Below are 27105 nucleotides of genomic sequence, written 5' to 3'. Positions count from 1 at the left end.
TGTGACCAGTGTAAATTCAAAATACATAGTTGGAATTAGATGTTACTACTGTAACAGTGCCAAAAGTCACTCTGCTTTGAGAGGCACTTTGCTTTCATGAACTAAGACCACATAGGGACCTTATATGTGCCTCAAAGAGCTATCTACAGGAACAGTGGAGGAGGATTAGGCTTTGTTTAGTGAAAAGCAAAAATCTCAAAAAAGAATCAAGGAGGAGAGATGTGATTTAGAAAGCATAAGTAAGCCCACTGAGCAATCTCAAAAGAAAAATTATCAGGACTGGAACTAAAGTCATCTCCAACTGCTTCTTTGTGACTTCCCATTTAATAGCATCAAAGAAAATGTACATGTAATTAAAATTAATGTTTTGTATGTACACAGAGGCAAAAAAACAGCTAATGATTTGAAAGTCTGAATTTAGCTTTAAGTAATGTTTGAGTGATATGAGTTAGTATACCATCATTTTGAGCTAGATGTCATGGGCAAAACTAATCCTACCACCTGGGCAGTGGAGCAAAGAGTATGGGAAAACCTTCAAGGTATTCTTTATTACACAGTGGGTAATAAAGAATGGGATACATGACACCCTGTGTCATATGAAAACAAACAAACAACAGAAAGAAAACCAAACCCCACAAACCAATAACATCAAATTTCACATTAAACTCACTCCCCATGATTCCTTATCATATATGAAGTACTCACTTATAGTATGGCTAACATGTTATGTTCGATGTAAAGGCCAAGTAAAGGGTTTAAGTTTTGACAGAAGACATAGCCTCACAACAAAATGAAAATAAAACTAGAAGGAAAAACAAAATAAAGCCATGCATATCATTTCTTAACAACACCACAGAGTTAAATATAGATGAGTCATGACTCCACCAAATCTCCAAGAATGTTTTTCCAAGGAAACATTTGATGATTTTTTTTATATTCTTTAAAATAATGCATGCCCACTATGCTGAATGAGTTATGATTACATTTACCACAGTCTTTGGTTTGAAAAAAATGCATTTACTTTAAGAGACAAAAGTTCTGGAGCAGAATTATAGCAAAGAAGGGAAAAAGAGGAATGATTTTCTACCACTTGTTAATGTAATCAATCCTCCTTTAGAAGTTTTGATTTCACTTGGTGCCAAAGGCAAACACCTGTTTGCAAAAGCAGAATTATATTTTTTTTCTGATTCTTTAACTTGTATTAGGAAAATATAAAACGCATTCATTCAACAGTTGTGTGGGGAATAAATGTGATGACCTTTATATTTCCATGGATTAGTGTATATGATAAATGTAAAATGAATTCATTTTATTACTTTTCCACTGAAAATATCTGGGTTAGGAATGAGAAGTAGCTTAGAACAATTTTAGCCCCAAATCAAGACTGTTGTTTAGAAGTTTACTTACTTTAGCATTCTTAATTTGAACAACAGCTTTAAACATTGAGCTGTTCTTTACAACACAGTTGCCACTGAAAGCCATTCAGGGCCTTCATTTAAAAATGTCAGTTATTTATAAACAGACCTCTCTTTAAATGACAAGAAATCTAATTTTTATGTAAGGCATTTCCTGTGATATCATTCCACATTAAAAAAAAAAAATGTGTTCTTTATTTTATGTGGATGCGGGAGGGGGCGGGGGGGGGTGGGGTACTAGCATGGCTGTCAGAGGACAACTTGAAGAAGTCGGTCCTCTCCTGCCACTTCTGGGTTCCCTTCACTAACTGGTCAGGAGCGGCAGGCTTGAGGCCTTCACAGGCTGAGACATTTCTTGTCCCAGTAACCACTTTTTAAATATGATTTGCTGTCACAGGGCCTGAATTTAGCCCTGGGGTAGGAGAAGGCATTGCTTCACTCTCTCTAAGCGCCCCACCACTCTTGCCGTTTTATGCATGCGACCTTCAGGCACGTGTACGAAGGTCCTATATTCCCTCTCTCTTCCTTGCTTCTACGTAAAAATTCTCAAGTCCAAGTATCAAAGACCAGACAAGAATTTCAAATTTCAATTTACTCTGTGAATTTTCGCCGTAATTTTTTTTCAAAGAGAAATAACAGATTCCATAAAAGCTTTCTTATATGTACTCCACATTTGAAATAGTGACTTCTCCGTAACAATCGTCAGAAATGCAGGGGTGAGTCCGCATCCCATTCATAGACATGCTTCTCTTAGGAGACAGCTCACGTGACTTCAGTGAGTTACCATAGGGATAACATTCCTTTAATTCTCCATTGAGAGAGGACCCGTGCCTGGCTCTAGCTCTCTCGACAGGCACGGTGAGAAACTTACTTGGCTTGGTTTGTGCTCTTTGAGATGTGGGCCCCTCTGTGACGGCAGCAGGAGCACAGCTAGCTAACTGCAAGGCAGTTGAGTTGTTCCTGTTAGTGTTCTGGGACTCAGCATTTGTGACAGCTTCGCTCTGCGGCTCAGCACCTGGCTTCGTGCCAGTCTTTCGTTTCTGCTTTTGAGACACAGACGCACTTGAAGTCCAGGTAGGAGGCAAAGCAGAGGTAGCGGTGGAGGAGTCCTGGCTCGAACATGTGTCTGAAGACTGAATCACGTTGTCACTGGCAACTTTACAGCACTGAGCATTCTCTTCATGGCCCATGGCTTGTTTGGACATGGACTGGGGCAGTGTGACGCTGCACCCTTGCATCTGAGCCCCATTAGTTTGAGAATAAACGTTGCTAACCTTGGTGACCTTGTGCTGTCCGTTATTGTTACAGACCTTATACCGGATCATTAGTATGATGATGAAAACCAACACAGATGCAACGATGATTCCACCAATGATAATAATCATGGTTCCGCCCAAAAACTGGGACTGCATAAAGTGGCAACGGACGTAATCCTGTTCCGTAGTAAACTGGATGCAGCCCACGACTCTTGTGGCAGTGAGGGAAGTGATGCCATCATCATATATGGCCAACACACACAAGTCATACATAGTTCCAGAAGCCAGATTATTGACCAGAAACGTTTTGCTCGTAGGAGGTATCATTCTGAGGGACAAGGGAATATGTGTTATTATTAAAAACAAAACACATATACACACACAGTCATTATGGCTTTAGTTCTATCTCCTTCAGTACTCATCAAGATAAACACATTAATAGCAGATATGAAATATGGAAAGATGATCTGATGTTATATTTACCCCAGTTAGAATAGCTGAAAGCTCATTGTTACAGTTTGCATTATATTAATGGTGCTTGCACCATGGCTTGACAAGCTTACTAATTACACTGCTTGGCAAAGCAGTACTCCTAATAAGACCCACTGTTAAAAAATCATTTATGACAAATTACTTTTGAAAGGTGTGACTATGACATTATCTGACTACTAAACAAATCCATTTAGCACTTACAACACCTCTATGACTGAAAGGCAATTTGAAGAAAGAGAAAACACTGACAATCACATTAGCAACCAGAATGGAACAGCAATTCGGAGCATAGCTTTCCAAATCGTACTAAGCCGCTATGGAATGGTACCTACTAAGGCTGTCTTTAATAACTTCTGTTACAAGGATGAGCATATTTTATTTACAGACATTGTGATTTCTTTTGCCTTAGCTCCCAGTACGTTTTAATGAGTGTGATGTGCATGTGTGAGTAATAACCTGGACACAAAAATGATGAAGCAAAGCTGTTGCTAAGTATGTGAAATCACCCAACCACCATATTCTAATGAGTATCTCCAACAAGAAACATTTTTTTTTTTTTTTTTTACATTTAGAGATATCTCTAGATCCTTTCCACTGTGAAGACTTCTGCATTCCTATCTGCTGCTAACTTTTTTCCTGAGGTGTAACCAAATACAATTGAAAGTAAAATCAGTTTGTAAGTAAAGGATGAAACTATAATTTCTCCTGAAAATGAGTTATAGAAATATCAAACCATGGCAAAACTAAACTGAAATACAAGTTATACAGTGTGTTCTGAATGTACCAGGAAACTTACAAGAGCATGTATTGGTAACCAAAATCACTGCTGCCATTCAAAGGGTGTATTCTAAATGTTGCATATCACTAAGCCCTTAATAACATCAATGTTTATTCTTTATAAAACACAATGGAAGAGATATAAATATCATAGGGATGACAACCACTGCTTTCAGGAATTCACCAAGGTTCTAAAAATGACATAGAATTTATATCTCAGAAAAGGAATACAACTTTGGGATTTGGAAAGCAAAATGCAGCTTATCACATAGTTAATACTTAGAATGGATAGCCAGTAGAGGAAAGTGTGGTGAATTCACAGTCTCTCGTGGAACACTGATTGAATATCATCTGTGGGCCATGTGGAGAGCCTGGGAGACAGGAGTAAACTACATTTCTCTAATGCTCATATGTCATAGCTTGCCACCACATCCATTTACTGATGAGAGGGATATTAGAAACCACTTAGCCTAATCGTTCTTTTTAAAGATGAGGAAATTAAAACTCAACCAGGTAGAACCTGGTCCAGGATTGATTACAAAGCTAGCTAGGATACTTTTTTTCCTTTCTCCCACTAGTCCACACTTATTTTAAGAAATTAATTTCATTTTCAGACATGAAAGGAAAGCAAATTATTTTCAAGAATTTAACTTCTTTATATAGCAACTAATAAAAAGGTTATTTTTTTCAAAACTGTGATTTTAAATCATTTCCTAGGGGTAATAATAATCTGTCATGGGTAAAATTATATGGAATAAAAAATGTGAATTTCCAAAGGAAAATTGGACAAGATGTGACTAAAAATCAGTGAGGCTGAACTTTAGAAAAACATACCAGAAATTCATTAGCAGATACAAGTTCTCCATCGCTGTCCTGTCCCAGTAGTTGCATACTTAATTCCAGTGATACTTTCACTGCTCAAAATACAATGCATGTCCTCTTTGGAAGTGTCTTAAGAACCCATGCACATGAGACAGCACACACGCACATAACTCAATCACTCAAAGAACCAGTTTCATTACTTTATAGTTACATCCAATTTTTTAATTGAAAGTGGCAGTACTCATCTTGATCACCCACCTTATTGACAAGACTTGACTCCAAAAGGCTTGTTTCCAAAATTGAAACTCACCCTCAAAAGACGAAGATTTGCCACCACTGAGGATATTCAAAATAGTATGCCGAAGGTTCTAAAGATAATTCCAAAACTGCTTTGAGCAATGGCAGCATCATTGGGATAATGGGATAGCCTCCCAACGTGACTTCCTTGAAGGAAAGAACACTCATGTAGATGTGTAAATTCTGGTATGTTTTTGAAATTTTAAATTAAATCTGTCTTGTTGTCTGATAGTCACATCCCTCATATGAGGTTAAAAAATAAGCATAGTATTAAATACCAATGTGTGCTATTTAAAATAATGCTACTCAAAATATTTCCCCATATGCATTCACCACTTCATGTATTATATTATGCAGTATAAAGTCAGGAAGCTACAATTACAGCACAGAGTAGTGGTGTCAATTTAGAAACAAAATAAAACAACAGTGCTTTACAAACCCTGCACTATAATGGTCAGCAAAGGTCCAAGATGGCTGCATTTTTCTTACCTGTAAACAAGGGTGTCATCATAAGTACCATTGTACTGGATTTGAAACATACGAATTCCTGGAATATTTCTTTGAAAATTAAATTTAAGTAGTGCTGTTGACGAAGTTGCTTCTGCCACCACAATTTTGTCTTGACTCATTTTAGTATCACCATTGCTACTGCTAGCATTTGAACCTGACTTAGTAGAAGTGGAGATATCTGAAGAACCAGGATCAGGCTCGTGGATATGATTGGTACTGTTTAGTAGGTGAGGGAGTTTAATTATATGAAGATCCACGGTTTGTGTTGCTTCCCCTGCAGGATTGGAAGCAATACAGGTAAAAGCACCTGTATCTTTTACCGTTGTTATAAGGATGTCAAGTGTTCCATTATCATACACCAGAGATCTTGTTGCATTTGAAATAAGTTTCCCTTCAGGAGAAATCCAGTGAATAGCAGGTTCAGGGTCTCCTCTGGCTTTGCACCTCAGCGTTGCCCTTTGACCCTCTAAGACTCTCATCTCATGTGTATGACGTGTGATGAGTGGAGGCTCACACAAAAACTCTTCCTCGGGAATTGACCAAAAATAACGGCCAGTTAAAAGTGGAGGAGAAGCACAGGTCTCGAGGTCATCTTCTCTAGACAATCGCCTCAGCCACAACAACTCGCAATTGCAGTGCAAGGGGTTTCCACCAAAACTCAATGCAAAAGTCGATGGGCTTATGATTCCTGAGGTGGCCAGCACCTGGGCTCGCTGAAAGAGAGGGTCAGGGGGCAGCTTTTGCAATTTATTCGATGTTACATCTAGTCGAGTCATCTTGTGCAAGTGGGAGAAAGTTCCCTTAGGAATGTTGTCAATCATGTTGTGATCCAAACTAAGAGTGTGCAAGCTCACCATCTTCTCTACAGCATCCCAGGGGATCGTTTCTAGATTATTATAGGACAGGTCCAGCTCCTCCAGAGCAAAAACATCGTCGAATGCTGTGGAAGAAATCAAAGTCAGCTGATTGTTGTTCAATATCAAATGATGGAGATTGGAAAGCCCGCTGAACATATCATTTGTAATTTTAGTCAATCGGTTGCTATTCAAATGCAATGCTCTCAAATTTCGTAGATCAGCAAAAGCATGGGGTGTTATAAAACTTATTGTATTCCTGGATAGAGTCAGGTCCACCAAGCTGGTCATATTGGCGAAATCTTTCCTCTTGATGTTTGTAACAAAGTTGTCTGCCAACCGTAGTTCCACAGTTCTTCTGTCAATGTTTGGTGGAACAAACAGAAGCCCTTTCTTGGCACAAAGAGTTGCAAGATTAGGAGACAAAATCTGACAGACACAACGCTTTGGACAGATCTGAGCTCGCACAGCTATGCCAATGAGAAACAGGTAAAAAAGGAATTTTTCCATTGTAGATCAGGTTTAAGAGCCTGCAAAAATAAATAAATAAATAAGTAAATAATAAGAAAGGACAGTTTAAAACCCAATCATTGCACATTTCATATCCATATTAGAATATGTGACATAGATGGAAATGGAGAAACAGTAGTATTGATTTAGATATCAAATGAGTATTAAGTATAACTTCTCTAGTAGAATCTGTTGTGGACACTGAGGCAGAATGCTATAACTCTTTGCAGGATTTAAGGATAAACAGAAAAAAAAGTGTCAAAAGATTGCTATCATTCTGCAAATTAAAGGACATTTTAAAATATGCCCAAGGTACCTTAAAAAGTTAAAAAAAAAAAAAAGAAAGAAACCTAACCAACCAGCCAAACACACACACAAAAAAAAAAAAAGAAAGAAAGAAAGAAAAGAAAACAAACAAACAAGGACAGCAACCACAAACCTAGAGATTTGTGCTTGCAATTGGATCTAGGGGACAGGAAAGCTAGACATTCAGAAAAAAAAGTTCTGAATTCTGAAAAATGCTTTTTACACAAGTGAGATCAAAATGTGAGCATATTCACTTCCTAGCTAGTGCAGAAGGAGGAGTGAAGCTTTCCCTGTTGGATTCCTTTGTAACGAACAATTAAAGGAGATTAGTGCTTTCATTCCATTCATCATTACAAACTTTCCTTACATTATTGAGCTTTAACATTCTCGCCACAAAAAAACAGGATCTTATTCTCAAAAGTAAGGAAGCTGAAAATTTAGCACAAAGTTTCCAACTCCACACATTATAAAATATTTGATTAGCTACACACACACACACACACACACACACACACACACACACACACACACATATATATATATATGAAAGAAACAAAAAAGGGCTTGTTGGGAAATGTTATCATTTTTACTAATTTCTACAGAGAAAATATTTTCCAGTTTCAAATAACTCTGGACTTTTGAATTATAACCTGGTATTTTTTTTCTATACACCAATTTTTTAAATTTATTTACTTTTATTTTATGTGCATTGATGTTTTGCCTGAAGGTCAGATCTTTGAGATATAGACAGTTGTTAGCTACCATGTGGGTGCTGGGATTTGGACCCTGGTCTTTCGGGAGAGCAGTCAGTGCCCTTAACCACTGAGCCATCCAGCCCCATATAACCTGTTTTTATGTTCAAGCTATCTGTGTATTATTTCTCCTGCAGTTGTACATAAAATGTTTTTACATTTTAAAAAAAGGACAAATACTATAGAATTGTATTACATAAAATATATAGAATATACAAATTCATAGAGACAGAAAGATTAGACATTATCTCAAGATGGAGAAAAAAGGAATATAGAGCAATGATTTCCTAAGTACAGAGTTTCTGTTTTGTGTGATGGAAAAATCCCACAAACTGACAGTGGTATCAGGACACAATATCATGAATGTAATAAATCAATACAACTAATGTAATTAATGAATATCATAAATATAGTTATTGATAAATACTGTGAATGTAATCAATGAATACCACAAATGTAATTAATATCATGAGTGTAATTAATATCTTGAATGTAATTCATGCCACTGAATTGTGAATGTAAAAATGGTTATAATTACAAATATTATGTTCATTTAAAAAAATAATATGGAATATAGTCACCATACATTATATGTGTGTTTGAAACTGAAGATGGCGATGTTCTAAAATAGAAAGTGGTGATGGTGTCATGGGCCTATAAGGATGCTGGACTAACTTCTATCAAATTGTGCAAACAGGCAAATTGTATACTATGTGAATTATTTGTCAATAAAGATTTCATAAAATGTAAAAAAAAAAAAAGAAAAGCAGCTGTAAGAAGACAGGCTGGGCCTGGCGGTGGTGGCGCACGCCTTTAATCCCAGCACTCAGGAGGCAGAGGCTGGCAGATCTCTGTGGGTTCGAGGCCAGCCTGGTCTGCAAAGCTAGTTCCAGGAAAGGCACAAAGCTACACAGAGAAACTCTATCTTGAAACAAACAAAAAAAAAAAAAAAAAAAAAAAAAAGAAGAAGAAGATAGGCTGACTATTCTCTTCAGAATGGAGGGAAGCTGTGTGTAATCTTGGAAACTTGAATCTCTATAAAATGAGTGGAGAAACACAGACATGATACATTTCTGGGTAAGAACAAAAATATCTTTGTAATATGTAGGAATAGTGCAGATATTTTTTTAAGTGACAAGAAACCACCATTGCCTTCTTGACTATCAAGAGGTAGAAGGCTCACTTTAAGTCAATAGCATCATAATGTGGTGATTATAGAAAAACAGTGTAATTTAAATCATGTGATTTAAAGAAATAGTCCATTTAGATTCCTACAGTAGAGTAGGTTGTATACCTAAGAGAGAAAAGAGAGTTGAAAGTTATCAATGCAATATGAAATATAAAAATCTAGATAAGGAAAAAAGACAAAAAGTAAGAGAAAGAAAAGAAAACGATTCAGATGAGAGCATAAAAAACAAATTACAAATTAGAAAAACAGAAAAAAAATCAAAGTAAGATTTAAGGAAGTACTATAGAATTGATACAAACTTGCCACTGTGAAAAATTCAGCAAAACAAGATTCCAATTAAAGGGAACATTAAGGAAATACCAAGAAAACTATAAAGATTTTGAAAGGCAAAGGAATTTAATGAGTTATATAATGCCAGTAACTGTGACAAATTAAATAAAAGGACAAATATGTAATAAAATAAAATATACTGAGATAACCCTCCTAAAAAAAATACCACATTCTAGAAACAAGATGTATTCAAAACATCACAAATTATTCTAGATCAAACTGAAAATCAGCAGAATCAAGAATAGTAATTTAAATATATAGTATATTATATATGATCATATAAGGAGATATATGCTGTGGATATCACCCTATATAAATAAAACACTGATGGCCAGTGACCAGGCAAAAAATATAGGTGGGACAAAGAGAGAGGAGAATTGGGGAAACAGGAAGAAGGAGGAGAGACACTGCAGCCACCGCCAGGACAAGCAGCATGTAAAGATGCCGGTAAGCCATGAGCCACGTGAGAAGGTATAGATTTATAGAAATGGGTTAATTTAAGATAAAAGAACAGTTAACAAGAAGCCTGCCACGGCCATACAGTTTATAAATAATATAAGCATCTGAGTGATCATTTTTTACGTGGATTGTGGGACTGCGGGGCTTGGTGGAACCTGGAGAGAAGCCCTCTAGCTACAGACATAGTCTTGTAGAAGGTGCTGATGGGGAAATCTATGAAACTTCCTGAAAGCCGTACAGAAACTCTTTCATGCAATTATTGGAACTTTTTAGAACTACACACAGATGAATAGTCTGTATGATGATAACACAGTAGTTTAATAAGAAATGAGTAATGATTTTATAAGATATATTTCCTTAGTTCTGTCCTATGTCTAACTTAAATTTTGATTCTTATTTCACAGCATGACTGCCTGTTGTATCAAGTGACAACAGACAAGTCACTGATGTTTTGATGGTTTAAAAATCAGAATAAATTTAGAATAGACATGAAAAATCACTAACCACAGTCTTTAATTTCTGTCTAACATTTCTAAGTATTGATAAAAATGGATTGTGTTAAGGAGTTTCCCTATGTTAGTAGCACAAGGTGAATGAGCATCTAATTTTAAAAGTAGATAAGGAATCATGTCAAGAGGTAGTTTCATCTACTTATCAAGAACCATGACTAAAATTTGATTAATCTTATCATTACACCAATAAATAACCATTTGGAAATATGAAATGATGACCTTGGTACTCTTGCTTTGTTGTAAAAATGATTTTAAAAGTCATAAATATTACCAACACGTTGGTGTTTTATCTAGGCAAATAAAACATACAAACATCTGTCTCTTGCTCTCTATAAATAGCAAAATGTAAATTATGCAAACAGGCTTTGGTAAGAATTTTAGAAGGGATCTAGCACTTCAAGTAGGAGTTTAGATTTCTGCATATCTCTGCATTGCATGTTCTTTCAAGAAAACTCTTCTAAGACGCAAAGTTACTCACAGATAAGCAAACAAGAAACTGCCACACACACTGCAAAATGATTTTTTTCATACATCTCTCTGCTTGTGGCTGTTATATAACATATGCTCAAGAGCTAGTGTTTATTTGGCAACTAGAGTGAGATATCAAAGCAAATTCAGATTTTACAAGCAACACAGATTATAATGTATTTAGTGGAGAAAGCAAATGTCACTAGTTAAACCTCTGCTTCCCCCTGCAGCTGCTTGACTCCTTTCAGGCAGAGGAGCTCTAACCTGTCAGCTAGTGTAGGACTGATCAGGCGGGTACTCAGAGACAAAAAAAAAAATTGTGATGTCCACTGATACTGATGACTGACTGCAGGAAAAATTGAAGTGCTTAAACTCCTGACAAAAGTATTCTAGTCAGTGAAACAGAATTGGATGTTTAATGTTAAATACTGTTTTTTTTTTCTACATACTTATTTTTCCCTGGAGAACTTATGAACATAATGTATTTATTTGCTTATTTTAATTTTGTGTAGGTGTCTGTGTGAGGGAGTGCCTGTGGAGGGCAGTAAAGAGCATTTATTCCCGGATGCTGCACTTACAGGCTGGGGTAAACTGCCTGACACTGTTGGTAGGAACCAAACTTAGGCACTTTGTGGCAACAAGTCCCCATAACCACTGAGACAGCTCTCCCACACAAAACAAAATATTTTAGCCATGGTCTCCATAAAAAGCATATACCAAAGATGTAATGAGTATAACTATTACACTCAGGTGTCAAAATATGACTTACAAATGATCTCCTGATTCTTAAGAGTTACTAGTGAAATTCATTATCATATTGAACATGATTAATTAAAATTCATCAGAACACCTCTACATTACTAAACAACCTGAAGCTTAGAAAAGCAGCATCTATGCAGAACAAATTCAATTAAATTGAAATGTGGAATAGAAAAAATTCTGATTTAAATATCCTTTGATACTTAAATTTGGACATTTTAATAGGTTCTTGAATTTTTAGTATATTATATATTTTCATACCTAATTAATGGAACATGCATTTTACCCTAACATATCCACATAAACAAATTGTTGTAGATCTGCATTATGAAAAACTAGATGACTATAAAATATAAAATAATAAAAAATAGTTACCATTTATGGAGCACAAACTGAAGAGGGGATCTATTTGAAAATGAGGAATCTTTCATTGACATGAATGTAACACAAAAAGTTAAATTTGCTAAGAGGAATTTGTTACATTCTGTCTGACTTGACGTATAAACACTTCATTGAGAATTTGCTTTCTAAAGCATTTTTTCATATAATAGACTTAAATCACACTCTTTCTCCTCCCCAACTCCTCCCCTTATTTTCCTATCCACGTTATTTCATGTTCCCTCTTCACCCACCCCAAAGCAAAAAATCAAGCCAACCAAACAAATAAAACCCAATAAGACAAAAATACCAAAAACAAACAAACAACACAAATATAATATGGAATCTGCTTTGTGCTGGCCAACTACTCCTGTGTGCAGAGCCTATCAAAGAGTGTATTTAATGTACCCAGTGACACTCCATTGAGGAAAGGTAATTTTCCCTTTCTCCAATGGATGTCAATTTCAAATAACTTCTTGGTTAGGGGTGTAACTTTATGTCCTCTTCTCCTTCCCAGTTTTGTCTGACTTGAACTTGTCCAGATCTTGTGCATGCTGTCATAGTCTCTGTGAGTTCATATGTGCATTGGTCTTGTATCTGGATGACACTGTTTACCTGGAAACAATTACCACATCCAGCTCTTAAAAAATTGTCTTCCTTATTACTATATCTCTATAGTAGAGCTTGAAGTCAGGGATGGTGATGCCTCCAAAGGTTGCTTTGTTATACAGGATTCTTTTAGCTATCCTGTTTTTTTGTTTGTTTGTTTGTTTGTTTTTGTTTTTTCATATGAAGTTGAATAGTGTTCTTTCCAGGTCTATGAAGAATTGTATGGGGAATTTGATGGGGATTCCATTTAATCTTTAGATTGCTTTTGGTAAAATTACCATTTTTTACTATGTTAATCCAACCTATCCATGAGCATGGAAGATATTTCCATTTTCTGATATCTTCTTTTATTTCTTTCTTCAGAGACTTAAAGCCTTTGTCATACAGGTCTTTCACTGGATTGTTAGAATTACCCCAAAGGTATTTTATATCATTTGTGGCTATTGTAAAGAATGATGCTATGAGACCAAAATGAGCCATCTTAGAAATAAGACCAAAATGCTTTCACCCAAAAACTAAGGCCTAAGATTTCTCCTTTTAGGAATAGGCCATTCCTTACTGAGACCAGTCAGTTCAGATTCCAGAAACCAGGAAGTGTAAAAGTACAGAGTCACAAGATAGTCACAAGGTAATGCCTACCAGACTAGGGAATCTCCTCTCCTTGGTTTCCAGGGTAACTGACCACAGAAATGCCCCCACCTGAAGGCAGCCAATGAGAAATGGTGGCAGGTAACCACTCCCTTAGAAGTAATTTCTAGAAGTCCCTAGAAGCGAGCCAATGAGAATTGTACCTGTACTAGCACCCCTAACTGATGTAACCTTGTGATTTTTCCCTTTAAAAGCTGAACTTGTAGATAGGTGGGCACTTCCTCCAACCTCCACTGCATTGGATGTATTGGATGAAGTCCCTGCCTAGGCTTCTATATGCAGAATTAAACCTTGCTTTTGCATTCTGGCATGCTCATCTTTGGTGGCCTCTCTGGGGGTCACGATCTGGGCACAACAATGCTTCTCTAATTAAAAAAAAAAAAACTGCTTGGTACTGGCATAAGAACTGACATGAGGACTAACAGAATCAAATTGAAGACCATGACATTAATCTGCACACCTATGAACCTTGATTTTTGGCAATGAAGCCAAAACTGTACAATGGAAAAAAGAAAGCATCTTCAACCAATTGTGTTGGCATAACTGAATGTCATCATGTAGAAGATTGCAAATAGACCCATATCTATTGCCATGCACAAAACTCAAGTCCAAGTGGATCAAAGACCTCAACATATCCAGTTACACTGAACTTGATAAAAGAGAAAGTAGGAAGTATTCTTGAATACATTGGCACCAGAGATCACTTCCTAAATATAACACCAGCAGCACAGACACTGCGAGCAACAATTAATTAAATGGTACCTCCTGAAACTGAGAAGCTTCTGTAATGCAAAGAACATGGTAAACAAGACAAAATGACAATCTACAGAATAGAAAAAGATCATCATCATCCCCACATCTGATAGATGGCTAATCTTTAAAATATATAAATAATTCTAAAACAAGACATCAAAATACCAACCAATCCAATTAAAAAAAATGGGTTACAGAGCTAAACAGAGAATTCTTAACAGAAGAATCTCAAATGTCTAAAATACATTTAAGAAAAAGCTCAACATCTTTACTCATTAGGGAAATGCAAATCAAAAGGACTCTGAGATATCATCTTACACCTGTCAAAATGGCTATGATCAAAAACACTGATAACACCTTATGTTGGAGAGGATGGGGAGCAAGGGGAATACTCTTCCACTGCTGGTGGGACTGCAAACTTGTACTGCCACTTCGGAAATCAGTGTGGTGGTTTCTCAGAAAATCAGGAATCAATCTACTTCAACACCCAGCTATACCACTCTTGGGCTTTTACCCAAGGAATGCTCAGTCATACCACAGGGACACATGCTCAGCTATGTTCATAGCAGCATTATTCATAATAGCCAGAGCCTGGAAACAATCTAGATGCCCTTCAACAGAAGTATGGATAAAGAAAATGTGGCACATATACACAATAGAGTACTACTCAGTAATAAAAAAAAACAATGACATCATAAAATTTGTAGGCAAATGGAAGAACTAGAAAGTATCATCCTGAGTGAGGTAACCCAGAGTCAGAATGACAAACATGGTATGAACTCACTTCTAAATGGATACTAGATGTAAAACAAAGAGAGACCAGACTACAATTCACAGTTCCAGAGAAGCTAACTAACAAGGAGAACCCTAAGAGGGATGCATGAATCACCCTGTGAAGGAGAAATAAATGAGATTTCCATGAGCAAACTGAGGAGACTTCATCCAGTAATTGATGGAAGCAGATGCAGAGATCCACAGCCAACCACCAGGCCGAGCTCCAGGAATCTAGCTGATGAGAGAGAAGAAGGATTCTATGAGCAAGGACATCAAGACCATGATGAGAAAATGTACAGAGACAGCCAAACCAAACTAGTGGGAACTCATGAACTGTGGATCAATAGCTGTGGAGCCCCCATGGACTTAACTAGGCCCCCTGCATAGGCAAGACAGTTGTTTAGCTTGAACTGTTTAAGAGGCCCCCTAGTAGTGGGATCAGGATCCATCTCTGCTGTATGAGCAGGCTTTTTGGAGCCCAGTGCCTATGGTGGGACACCTTACACAGCCTTGGTGAAGTGGAAGGGCCTTGAACCTGCCTCAACTGAATGTACCAGGCTCTACTGTCTCCCCGTAGGAGGTCTTGCTTTGGAGGAGGTGAGAATTCGGGGAGTCGGTTGGGGAGGAAGGCTGGGGGGTGGGAGGAGGGAGGAGAGGGGAATCTGTGGTTGGTATGTGAAATGAATAGAAAATACCTTAATAATAAAAAAAGAAGAAAAATCTTTCTGTCTCTTCTTCTGAATTGACCCCCGAATGTGATGAAAACACTTAATTTAGGACTGAGTAGTCCAAAATCTATCACTCTCTGCATATTGTTCTGTTGTGGGTCTCTATTTTGATTACTATCTACTGCAAGAAGAAGCCTGTCTTAGGAGGATTGAGTGATGTTCTGGTGCATGAGTATAGAAATATGTCATTAGGAGTTATATTATTTCTATGCTCCTTTAGCAAAATAATAGTAGGCTTTCTCTTAGGCCAATGAATTATCTAAGTGCAGATTCTTTGCCAATTAAATAATGTCAGATATGGCTTCAATCTTTTGGAATGGGTCTCAAATCCAATAAAAAGGGATTTGTTAGTTCTTTAATATTTGTGCTCCTATTTCACTATTTGCAGGCGGTTCACTTTTGGAGGTCCCAGAGCTTGTAGGTGAATGTTATTGATAATTACTTTTCACCTCTGGTAACATGCAGATGTCCTTCAAATGCTTTTTTAATCCTCATATGAAGACAGGTATAGTACACAATTTTCATTTCAAAAATAAACTCAAAAGTAGAAACATTAATTCATTCCAGGTCAGTTAAGCAAACAGAGAACAGACAAACAAAAATTTATGTCATGTGAATCTTGAAAAATTCCACTATAGTGGAAAAATTCAGCTACTATAGCAAAACATAGAGGTCAGGTAATGGTAGCACATGCCTTTTATCCTATCACTCGAGAGGCAGAGATCCATCTAGACCTCTGTGAGTTCAAGGACACAGTAGGAACAGAGCCAGGAATGGTGGTGCATACCTTTATTCCCAGCACTAATCTTAAAAGTCTGGAAGACTGTGCAGACAGACAGGAAGTAACAGAGCTGGGCAAGAAGAGGAAGTAATGTAGCTGTGTGGAGAGAAGAAATGAGATGACAGAACAGAAAGGCATATAGTCATGGTTAGGTCTCTTTGGAGCTGAGGTAACGGTGAGGTGAGTTTATCTGTAGCTTGTCCTATTCCTCTGATCTCTCAGTTTTTCACCCTAATATTTAGCTCTGGGTTTTTTATTAATAAGACCTTTTAAAATTCATGTTACATTTGAAGAAATAGAGTATGGTGACTCTAATATTCCTGTGACATTTTATTTTTGAAAATGAAGAGATTGACTCTTAAATAGTCACATAAAATTGATAAATATTTAGAGTATTAAATTTGATATATAACTATATTGAGCCATTTCCTAAGGTACATATAAGTGAAAACATAATATTGTTCATAATGGACACAATTGTATCTGTTATTTACAATTTTTCAAGGAAGAACTACAAGAAGTTGGAATCTGGATATGATTCTTTACCAATTGTCTCCTTACAAATACACCAATTTGTGCAACTAGCCATATAGCAAACTACCCTTATAAGATCAAAGTAAGCTGGATGAGAACCGAGAGTAACTAGTTTTAGTAAAATAATAAATCATATTGAAGGAGTCAACAAGAAATGGTTGTTTTCATAAACTTTGAATAAAACTCCAAGCATCTAGAGAATGCTTTTAGCTTGGCAAAATAAGAGGATTTGTCTCAGAGCTGAACCTAGTAGCAAGCCTAACACAGGAAATCCTAGCGCATGGCAGTGTCTCATGACCAGAAGCCAAGGCCAGTGCCCACAGGTTGTATCCCTTGAGAAGCATTTTCCAGGTATTAACAGCATTGCTGTTTAGGAATTTCCTCCAACTTCGGGGAGAAAGGAACTCAATAAATCCAAGAATCACCACAGGATTGTGATATTTTGGGGTTTAATTCTGGACCATGTGGTGACAGTCACATCAGAGAAGGGACAACCTTGTGCCCAGGCTAGGGATCACAATCAAAGCCTTTGATTGTCCACTCATAGTAAGTGGGGACTGTGTTCCATTTTCACACTCATGTTTCTTCCAGCATCATTCTTAGTCTTGGAGTGAACCTATAGCTTAAGCCTTCCAAAGGCTATATAGGACATTGTGTCTTCGAATCTCAAATTAACTCTTTGCTTTTATTCATACCTCTCACAGTTTTGATGACAAAGGATGGTATGAGAGCACATTTACTTGGGGTAGAACTGGGCATAAAACATTGCTTCAGGACTCAGTGTTAGGTGTTGCAGTCTTAAACTAGTACAGTCTTGTACTCTCCCTTATCAGGTCCATGAAAATAGCAGAAACGCTTTTGTGTTACCAGAGACATGTGCTGGAACCCATCTAGGTTTCCAAGTGGCCTTACCCAGCAGGACTGCATAAGAAGATGATTGGACCACAGGTGCTTGGAGGGGTCTAACTTGACTGTATCTAGCAAGGGGGAGGTCTTTTGCCCCTCCCCTTGGTGTTGTTATAAAACGCCTTTGGAATAAAGTTCTTTCCCGATGGGTAAGGACCCGGCCCTCCTGAGGCTGCACTCTGTTTCTGTCTTTCCTCTGGTCATCTAGGTATCTCTATCTAATATTTCTTACTTCTCCCTACTCAAGAGTACCCTGGGACATAAAAGTGGGGGCTGGTCTGCCATAGACCAGACATGTGGCTCTTAGACTTCTCTGTCTAGTGCCACCTGTGGCTAGTGACAGTGATGTTTGCCACATGACTCTAGTCACAGGCAGCCAAGAGTAATGTGGATCTTGTTGGTCTTGGCAAACTATGGACTCATTTTAGAGAGCAATATTGTATGTTTGTACCACTGGTAGCTGTGGGAAACGCCTAAGAGCCTGAAGCTGATTCTTAACACAATCATTCTGCCCAACATTAGAAATCTATGTACATGACTAAGATGTAGGTGAATATAGACAAGGCATGTGGACCCACTGGTGCCAGAGGATTGCATGGATGGACAGCCCTCTTCAGATACTCATCCTTTTCATCTTAAATAACACCTCAACTGCAGACTTTAAACACACATGCACTTGGATTACCCTCTAGTGTTGGACAGGTGTCAACATACATGGAAAAATCATTATAAACTTGGATGTAGGGTGCCATCTAGTGCCAAGTTAAGTGAAGTGACTCAGTAAACTAAGTGAATAGACTCCCAGCAGTCAGATAATAATTTATGTAAGGATGGTTATATCAAAAGTAAGAACAAGATTTAAATAAATATTGATTTTTTTCATATACAGATAATGCTGCACAGCCATAGTCATCAACAATGTATTGGGAACCAAGGTCTCACCTAATGGTCAGAGAAACAGCCAGCACTTGCAAATCTTCATTAGAAAACATAAATTAACTCTTTTAAGAAACTCATTGAACTTCTTGGGATCAAAGAAATTATTCATCATTTTAATTAGGAATGGTAATGAAGGATTAAAGTAGTTTAAAAAATCAAACAGAATCCTGGAATTAAAAATATACTAAATAAAGTTTAAAACATTATAGAAGGTTTCAATGGCAGAATGATTATTTCCAGCAATATTCATTTCTCTAACCAATGTGAGGTTTTCAATTTTAATAGCTATGTAATAAATGTGTGAATGAACTGCATTTTGATCATCCATTCCTCAACCCATGGACCTGTATGTTGTTTCCATATTCTGACTGTTAGGAGTAGAGTAACAATAAACATGGGTGAAGAGATTCCTCCATAGAAAGATATAGAGTTATTTGGGCTTATTCCCAAGAGTTGCTGAGGAATGTGGTTGTTCTGTGTCTGTCCTGAGGGGAACCTCCTTACTGATTTAGTACTGGCTCCATTAGTTTTGCATACTTGCCACCACTGAATAATTCTTACCCCCCCAACCCCTGCGCTGCCGCTCCCACATCCATGTCAGCATTGATCATCATTAGTTTTTCTGATCTTAGCCATTCTGATTGATGTGAGATGAATTCTCCTTGTTTTACCTGTCACCTTTATTCATGTCAAGAACCCATGAAAAAAACCTAAGACAAATCACTAGACCCTAGAGGAGAACCTGCTCTTATTTTTCTGGTAAGAGAACATAGCATTAAACTGATTCCCAATGACTGATCATTACACCTACAGATTATTGCATCTCTCCTTCCTCATCAGAGAAGCTTCAATAGATGATGATTTGCAGAAAGATCCACAGCTGATAAAAAAGTGCAGAAGATAAGAAACTCTGGATTGCTCAGTCCTAAATGAGACATTTATATAACACCTACTCCTCCGAAATCTCAGGAATCTTTTGAGAAAGAGGATGCATAATGACTGTAAGAGCCAGAGGCTGTGGATGAGTACAAGGAAACAATGTTTTCTAGACACAGCAGGGAACTTGCGCATAAGAGCTCATAGTGGTTGTTACAAGGTGAGAAGATGGATGCAAACTCAGGCAAAACAAGATCCCAGCATGGAAAGGGGAGGTGGATAGAAATTGATTCCCCTAGCTTAGGAGCTATTGGTAATTTATAGGTGCTGGAAGAGGGAGTTTTCTTTGAGAGTATGGCCCTTGTTAGGTCCACCTAAGCTGCAGCTGAAGTCTGCACATCCAAGTGTCTATAGGCAGCACAAATTGGAGGTGAAAGTAAAGAGGACACAAAATTGGGTGGGTAGGGTAGGCTAGGGGGCAGTTGGGGGATGAATGTGATCAAAATACATAGTATGAAATTCTCAAAGGACTAATAAAAATTGTCCCTCCCTCCAAAAAAAAATTAAAAACTTTGAAATAAGTTGGGTATAAAATGGTGTAAGGCTATAATGAAGGGGGAAAATGCATATACTGTATAATTACAAAGAATGAGAAATTCCGGTGTGCTACTTTCTGATACGGTACTATAGTGTATTTCAAAAGGTTGGGATTTTCAGTGGCTTTTGTTTGTTTAGTTTAATATTTTATTTATTTATTTATTCTTCTCTCATATACTACATCAGCCTCCCCTCCCTCCCTTCTTCCCAGCACCGCCCCCCCAACTCCCCTCTCCCCCAGATCCACTCCTCCCACATTTTCCTTCAGAAAAGAACAGGCCTCTCAGTGATATCAACTGATGTTGGCACAAGAAGATATAATAAGATTAGGCATATACCCTCATATCAAGTTGTATGAGGCAATTATGTTTACACACATGTGTGTCTGTGTGGCATTATGAACCTGGGTGCAGTGCGTACGGAGTCCAGCATATCGTGGGGACCTCCGAAGCTGGGGTTACCTGCACCTGTGAGCTACCTGATGTGTGAGCCAGGAAATGAACCTGAGTTCACTGCAGGAACATTATTCTTAATTACTAACTATGTCTCAATATCCTAAGTTTTCAACACAAAGAAATAATGGTTGAGAAGACAGGTATGACATGCATATAAAAATCATATGGAACCCAGTTTAAAAGCAAAACAGTTTCCAAAATTTGAATTATAATGAATTTTAATAATATATAACTGTAAAATAAAATTCTGCTTCATCATATCAGTAACATAGTTCTTTACCTACTTTTTTGTTATCCTATTAATAAAACATATGAGCATTTCTGATGTCCTGCTATAGAAAAAGGTCCGTTTTCCCTCTGCTGGTTAGTATTTCTTCAAACTATGGTCCCTGTGTGATGTTGGCTTTGTTGTCCCATTGCCAAAGCAATTCTAGAAGTACAGGCTCAGATCAACACAGAAAGATGTTAATCACAAAGACATTGTATGAGAGAATTCAGATAACTAGAAATAGAGATAATTCTGTGGGAAAATAAATGTAGCTAAAGCTGTCACTTGATAAAATTGTAGGCACTGTAGTAACCTAGATACTTGCGACTGAAACCAGCTGACTAGAAGGGACCCACTAAGGTGATGATGTTTTTTAAAATTGGATGGAGTAGAAAAGAAAGATGTGCACACCCTGAAGGAATCAGTGAACTCACTGATGGCTTAACTACTAAATACGTGCGTGGGCAGAAAGTTCCGGCAGGACGCCTACAGAAATATTTTGACAAACTAACACCATATGGAAGCTTTCATAGCACTGATGGGAATGTGTTAATTCTCCCCCCTCTCTGTTTCTCTCTCTATCTCTCTCTGTCCCCCTCTCTCCCTCCAGCCTCTCAGATATTAAGCACAGACCAGGATGTAGAGGATTATGCTGTATTTGGGGCAGACTACATTTCTTTCTGGAATAAAAGGCTTTCAGTAAAATCTGTATGATTTGTATATGTCTCAGACTGATATTGAAACTTTCGTGGCCTTGAAATCCAACAGTACACTAACCAAGGATGGAAATTAAGAGTAAGAGACAGCTTTATTTGAGCAGCATACACTTGAGCCATTACCTAAACCACTTATCCAGAATGGATGCTCTATCACTTGCAGCTGTGGCAGCTGCATCCTCACTGCCGAAGTTAGGGTGGAGTCGGCTGCTTCCCTTGGTAAAATTTCAGTGAAGCTGTAACATGTTTGTTTATGAATCATAAAGAAGTTGAAACCAGACAGGGACTTGGTGAGAAAGTAGATAATCATCCACCTATTTACATTTATAATGCTATACATATTCCTATTGTGTATGTGTAAACATGTATCTGTGAGTACAGTGACATGCTGATTTCCATTCCCAAATTTATTCACTTCTTCAGCCACACAGATCACTCTTTCCAGCATAATTTATTCTCTGCCTTCTTTGAAAGACAGGCATAGCCATGTAAACCATTACCTCCAACAATGTTTAAGAAAAAATGTTGAGAAATTCAGAGATGGCTTGAAGGGAGGTAATAGAGATAGAAGGCACCCTGCCTATCTTTCTCTGTTGGATATATCTGAAACCTCAGTAGCCATCTTGGACATGGAAGTGACCTTGAGGGTCAAAGTTATGTGTAGGCATGATAAAAGATCCTTCTATTTACTTCGCTTCTTCCTTCGTTCCTTCCCATGTTCCTTCTTTCATTCCTTCTTACAGAGTTTCTCTGTGTAGCCCAGGCAGGGACTAAACTATTTGGCTTAATGTCTTGAATGAAGAGGCTGCATATGTGCCACATACCTGGCTAGAAAAAAGGCATTTCATTGTTTTTGAGCTTGTTCTAGAAACCTGCGTTTTCTTGAAAATTAAATTATTATTTTGAAAAATACAGTCAATTCATATACAAGCTAGTCCAAATTGCTGATACAGGATGACTTTAAAAGTATAAGAACACCAAAAGTAAGTAAGTATGAATATATAATATAAAAATCTATACCGCTACAGACTCTCCAAATATGTATGTTTAAGAGCATATTTTCAAAAATGTGTAAAAGTTAAAAATAGATTTCTTTAATACTAATTTATTGGTGTTAGCTTTAAGTCATAAATATGAAAATTGTGTATTAATTGACATGTTTTTGACAGTTATTGCTCTGGGCAACAATTCAATTGCAAAAAAACCCCACAAATATTTTACAATATTGAAATGAGTAAGCATACTAAGCATACACCCTTGGGCACTTTTTGATAGTAAGTTAGTTAGGAAATCCATTGGTTATTTTAGCTAAGGAAGTTTTATAAAAATTACTCATTGTTTCAAGAACAGATAATCTCTGACTATAGGAAAATGAGGTTAGAAATAAGAAAAATATATATGATTTCATCATAAATACACAGGGTACTCAAAAGAGTTGGTTGGCTTACTTAATTCAGGCTTTGGTCAATTAATCAATAGAAATTAATTAATATATAGAAAAAGATTTGAGGCTCATAGAAGATGTTGAGTTTGGTTGGGCTACACTATTTTCAAGGAATGTGTACTGTTTAAGTGGCAGCTGGGGACAATTAAATAATTACTAATAGGAAAGCCAATGTGAGTATAAACTCTTAAGGACAGGAAGGACATGGTTGATTTTTCAGACAACAAAATGGTTACTTTCCATTTCGTGGCATCCTCTGTTATCTAATTTTGGAAGGATTTTCACAGTTATTTGTTATTGCATAAAGTAATGGCCATTTCTGAGTAAATGACTATTTTTTTTAAATTGTCTAGTGGCAATGCTTTTGAGAGAAGTATTTTTAATGGGATAATACTATCCATTATTTATCTCTAGGGATTAGAAAACAGCCAGATATCTTACCTGTTATAAATCATGTTTCCAAAATTCATCCTCTTTCAATTTCAATAAAACATTGACTTATAAGTAAAAAAGTGAAGGCCCAGCTTTTCAAATCTCAAACCCTAACATATACACCTTACATGTTTATTAAAAAAATGTAATGATCAAGAATGACAGCCCAATTAATGTTGGAATATAACTCACAAAATGTCAGTATATTTAAAAATAATAAGAAAATGTGTTACAATGTGTGTTAGATGTGATTATAACTGTTCTTATCATTCCACTCTCTAGTGTTTAGTCCTCTCCTATTGAAGGTACATGGTGCAACCTTTATAACTGATAAATATATCAAAAGTAGAATTTTACAGTGCCAAGTGAAACCACTAATTTGACTTTGAATACACATATAGTTAACCTGAGGATATTATCTATCAACTGAGGCTTTTCAATGAAGCCTCAAGCTTTCCCTATCCTTAGTCAGCATAGAACTGCATTTCTCTGTTCTCACTGCTAATTTTCATCATAGTAACATGAGGAAATAAATTTTACTAATAATCAGAGAAGGCTCAGAAACCAGTTTGGACCAATTCAAGTGCTAAGAAGAATATTCAACTAATTCAATACCCTTCTTGCAATTTCAAGTAGAAAACCCACTAGCTTGTGTAGTGGGTAGCCATTCCAGCTTTGGTCTGGAAGTTCCAACCCCCACTGAGGCTTCTGTAACTATCACGCCCACAAGGCAGGGCCAAGAGAGGGCCCTGAAGACCCAAGATCCAGATGCGCCACCTTCTCTTGGTTGCCGGACCCTAGATGCTAGAGGTAGACTGAACAGATTTCTCTAGGAAACACTGCCAGACTGTACTACGTCTTCCCCAGACCCTGTAACCTATCCCTTCGTTTGTGAGTTACCCCACAAAATAAACTTCCTTTTTAACTACGTGGAGTGGCCTTAATAATTTCACCAACGTGGGGCACAAACCCACGACGCTGGGATTAAGAGTCCCATGCTCTACTGACTGAGCTAGCCAGATACTCTAGGCCTGTAGCGAATTTGAATGCACCAACAATGCTGAGAAACTCTTGCAAGATTCCTGAAAGTTGCTTGCATCCATCTACCATTTCTCAGGTACCATTATATTCCTCAGTTATAGTTACAACTTAGTATATATATATATATATATATATATATATATATATATATATATATAATCTTAGAACATATTAAGTGTTAGATTCAGGTTCTTTAGGATAGGACACCTTTTGGAATGATCTTTGTAACATACCATTTACCTACGCTCTAGACTCCTCTGGATTTTAGTATGTGTTTTTGTTTGATATTGTTCGCATTGATTGTATTCACCAACAAGCTTGTGCTTAGACTATTAACCTACATGAAACATCGGATAATATATAGACAGTACAAGTTATCAAATTTGTACTAATTTGATATCAATAGAAAAATTATGTAAAATATTCAGAGAAAAAGTGATCTGTCATATTCCTTTTCACTGTCATCACAAGTGTGTATGTGTAGGAAGTATATGTGTGTGCCCAAGCATGTGTATATGTTGTACACATAAGTTAAAACGAAGTACATTGCTTCACAGAAGTTTTACTCTGATTGTACAGATAATTTAGATTTTCTTTTAAGTTGAATGAAATGGGAATGGAAATACCTGAACCTGATAGAAGAGAAAGTGGGGGATGGACTTGAACACATTGGTACAGGATAAAACTTCCTGAAGAGAACAGCAAGAACACAGGCATGAAGATCAACAATTTATAAATGGGGCATCATGAAACTGAAAAGCTTCTGTAAGGCAAAGGAAACCATCAATGAAGCAAAATGGCAGCCAACACAATAGGAAAAGATTTTCACCTATTTCACATCCAACAAAAGGCTAATATCCAAAATATATAAAGAATTCAAGAAACTAAATAATCCAAATAAAAATTAAGTAAGATCTAAACAGAGAATTCTCAACACAGGAATATCAAATGGTTGAGAAACACTTAAAGAAATATTCAACATCCTTAGCCATGAGGGAAATGCAAATCACAATGACACTGAAATTCCATGTATACGTGTCAGAATGGCTAGGATCAAAAACACAAGTGATAGTTCATGCTGGAGAGGATGTATAGCAAAGGGAACACTTCTCCATTACTGGTGGGACTACAAACTCCTACAGCCACTGTGGAAATCAGTATGTTTGATCCTCAGAAAATTGGGAATCAATCTACCTCAAGACCTGGCTATACCATTCTTGGGCATATACCCAAAGCACACTCTATTCTACCACAAGGACACTTGCTCAATTATGTTGACAGTGGCTTTATGCATAATAGTCAGAAACTGGAAACAACCTAGATGTCCATCAACTAAAGAATGTATAAAAAATGAAGCATATTTTTACAATGAAATATTACTCAATTTGCAGGCAAATGGATAGAATTAAAAAAAAAAAAACATCCTGAATGAGGTAAAATCCAGACCCAGAAAGACAAACATGGCATGAACATACATATAAGTGGACATTAGATGTTAATTAAAGGAAAATCATGCTACAATCCACAGACTCAGAGAGGTTAAACAACAAGGAGTGCTCATGGGAGGAGGCTTGGATCTCCCTGCGAAGTTGTAATAGAGATTTCGTGAGTGGGCTTGGGGTGGGTGGGTATAGAAAGAAGAAGGATCAGGTGGAGTGAGGGTAGAAGGAGAAAGTACTGGGAGAGATGACTGAAATTACAGGACATTTTGGGGGTGATGTGGAAGCCTACTTCTGTGGAAACACCCTGCGATCTACAAGAGTGACCATAGGGAATTTTCCTAATAATGGGGGATATGGAACCTGAACTAGCGTTCTTCTATAACCAAGCAAGGCTTTCAGCAGTGGGACTAGGATATCAACCAGACCACAAAACCTTCAACCTGCATCTGTTCTCCCAGTAAGATGTGCTGTGGTCATGGTGGTGCAGAACTTGTGGGAGTGGCCAAGCAATGACTGGTCCAACTTGAGGCCAGTATCACAGGAGGGAGCCCACGATTGAAACTGCTTAGATGGCCAGGAGCTAGAGGCTGGACAGCCTAGAGACCCAGGATAGAGCCAAGCAAGAAAAGTTAAAAAATATCAATGAAATGATTACTAATGATATACTAATGGTACTCTACTATACCTATAGATCAGCACCTAGCCCAATTGACACAAGATAGATGTCATCCAGCAACTAAGGAGAGCAGATACACAAACCCACAGCCAAACACTAGGTGGAGCCAGGGGAACCCCTCCAAAGCCGGGGGGGGGGGATGGAAGGAGTCAGAGGGGTGAGAATACCATGAGAGCACAACACACAGAATCAACTCTGCAAGGCTCTTGGGGGATCACAGACTGGAGCAACAATCATGGACCCTGTATAGGTCTGAGCTAGGTCCTCTGCATATATGTGATGGTTGTGTAGCTGGGTGTTTGTGTAGGACTGCTAACTGTGGGAGTTGGGGTGTCTCTGAGTCTTTTGCCTGCTGGCAGAACCTTTTTGTTCTACTGGGTTGCCCTGTCCAGCCTTGATA

The 27105-nt window shown here is 37.4% G+C and overlaps 1 protein-coding gene across 11 annotated transcripts in view; it reads right to left on the bottom strand.

Moving 5' to 3' along the window:
* Positions 1–27105, bottom strand: part of Lrfn5 (leucine rich repeat and fibronectin type III domain containing 5) — a 284027-nt gene that overhangs the window by 11226 nt on the left and 245696 nt on the right. For 10 of the 11 annotated variants that reach the window (XM_028889294.2, XM_028889295.2, XM_028889293.2 and 7 more), the window contains 2 exons: positions 5549–6953; positions 2287–2999 (listed from right to left, as the gene is read on the bottom strand). In XM_028889294.2, coding sequence (XP_028745127.1) covers positions 2287–2999; positions 5549–6933 — 2098 coding nt within the window. In that variant the 5' untranslated portion in view covers positions 6934–6953. Of the gene's footprint in view, positions 1–2286; positions 3000–5035; positions 5207–5548; positions 6954–27105 lie in introns of those variants that run through there. The other variant, XM_028889296.2, reaches the window with a different exon arrangement.

Source organism: Peromyscus leucopus, chromosome 14 (assembly GCF_004664715.2).
Source record: "Peromyscus leucopus breed LL Stock chromosome 14, UCI_PerLeu_2.1, whole genome shotgun sequence".
Lineage (NCBI taxonomy): Eukaryota > Metazoa > Chordata > Mammalia > Rodentia > Cricetidae > Peromyscus > Peromyscus leucopus.
The sequence above is the reverse complement of the archived record's forward strand: the minus strand, read 5'-3'. Positions and strand labels throughout refer to the sequence as shown.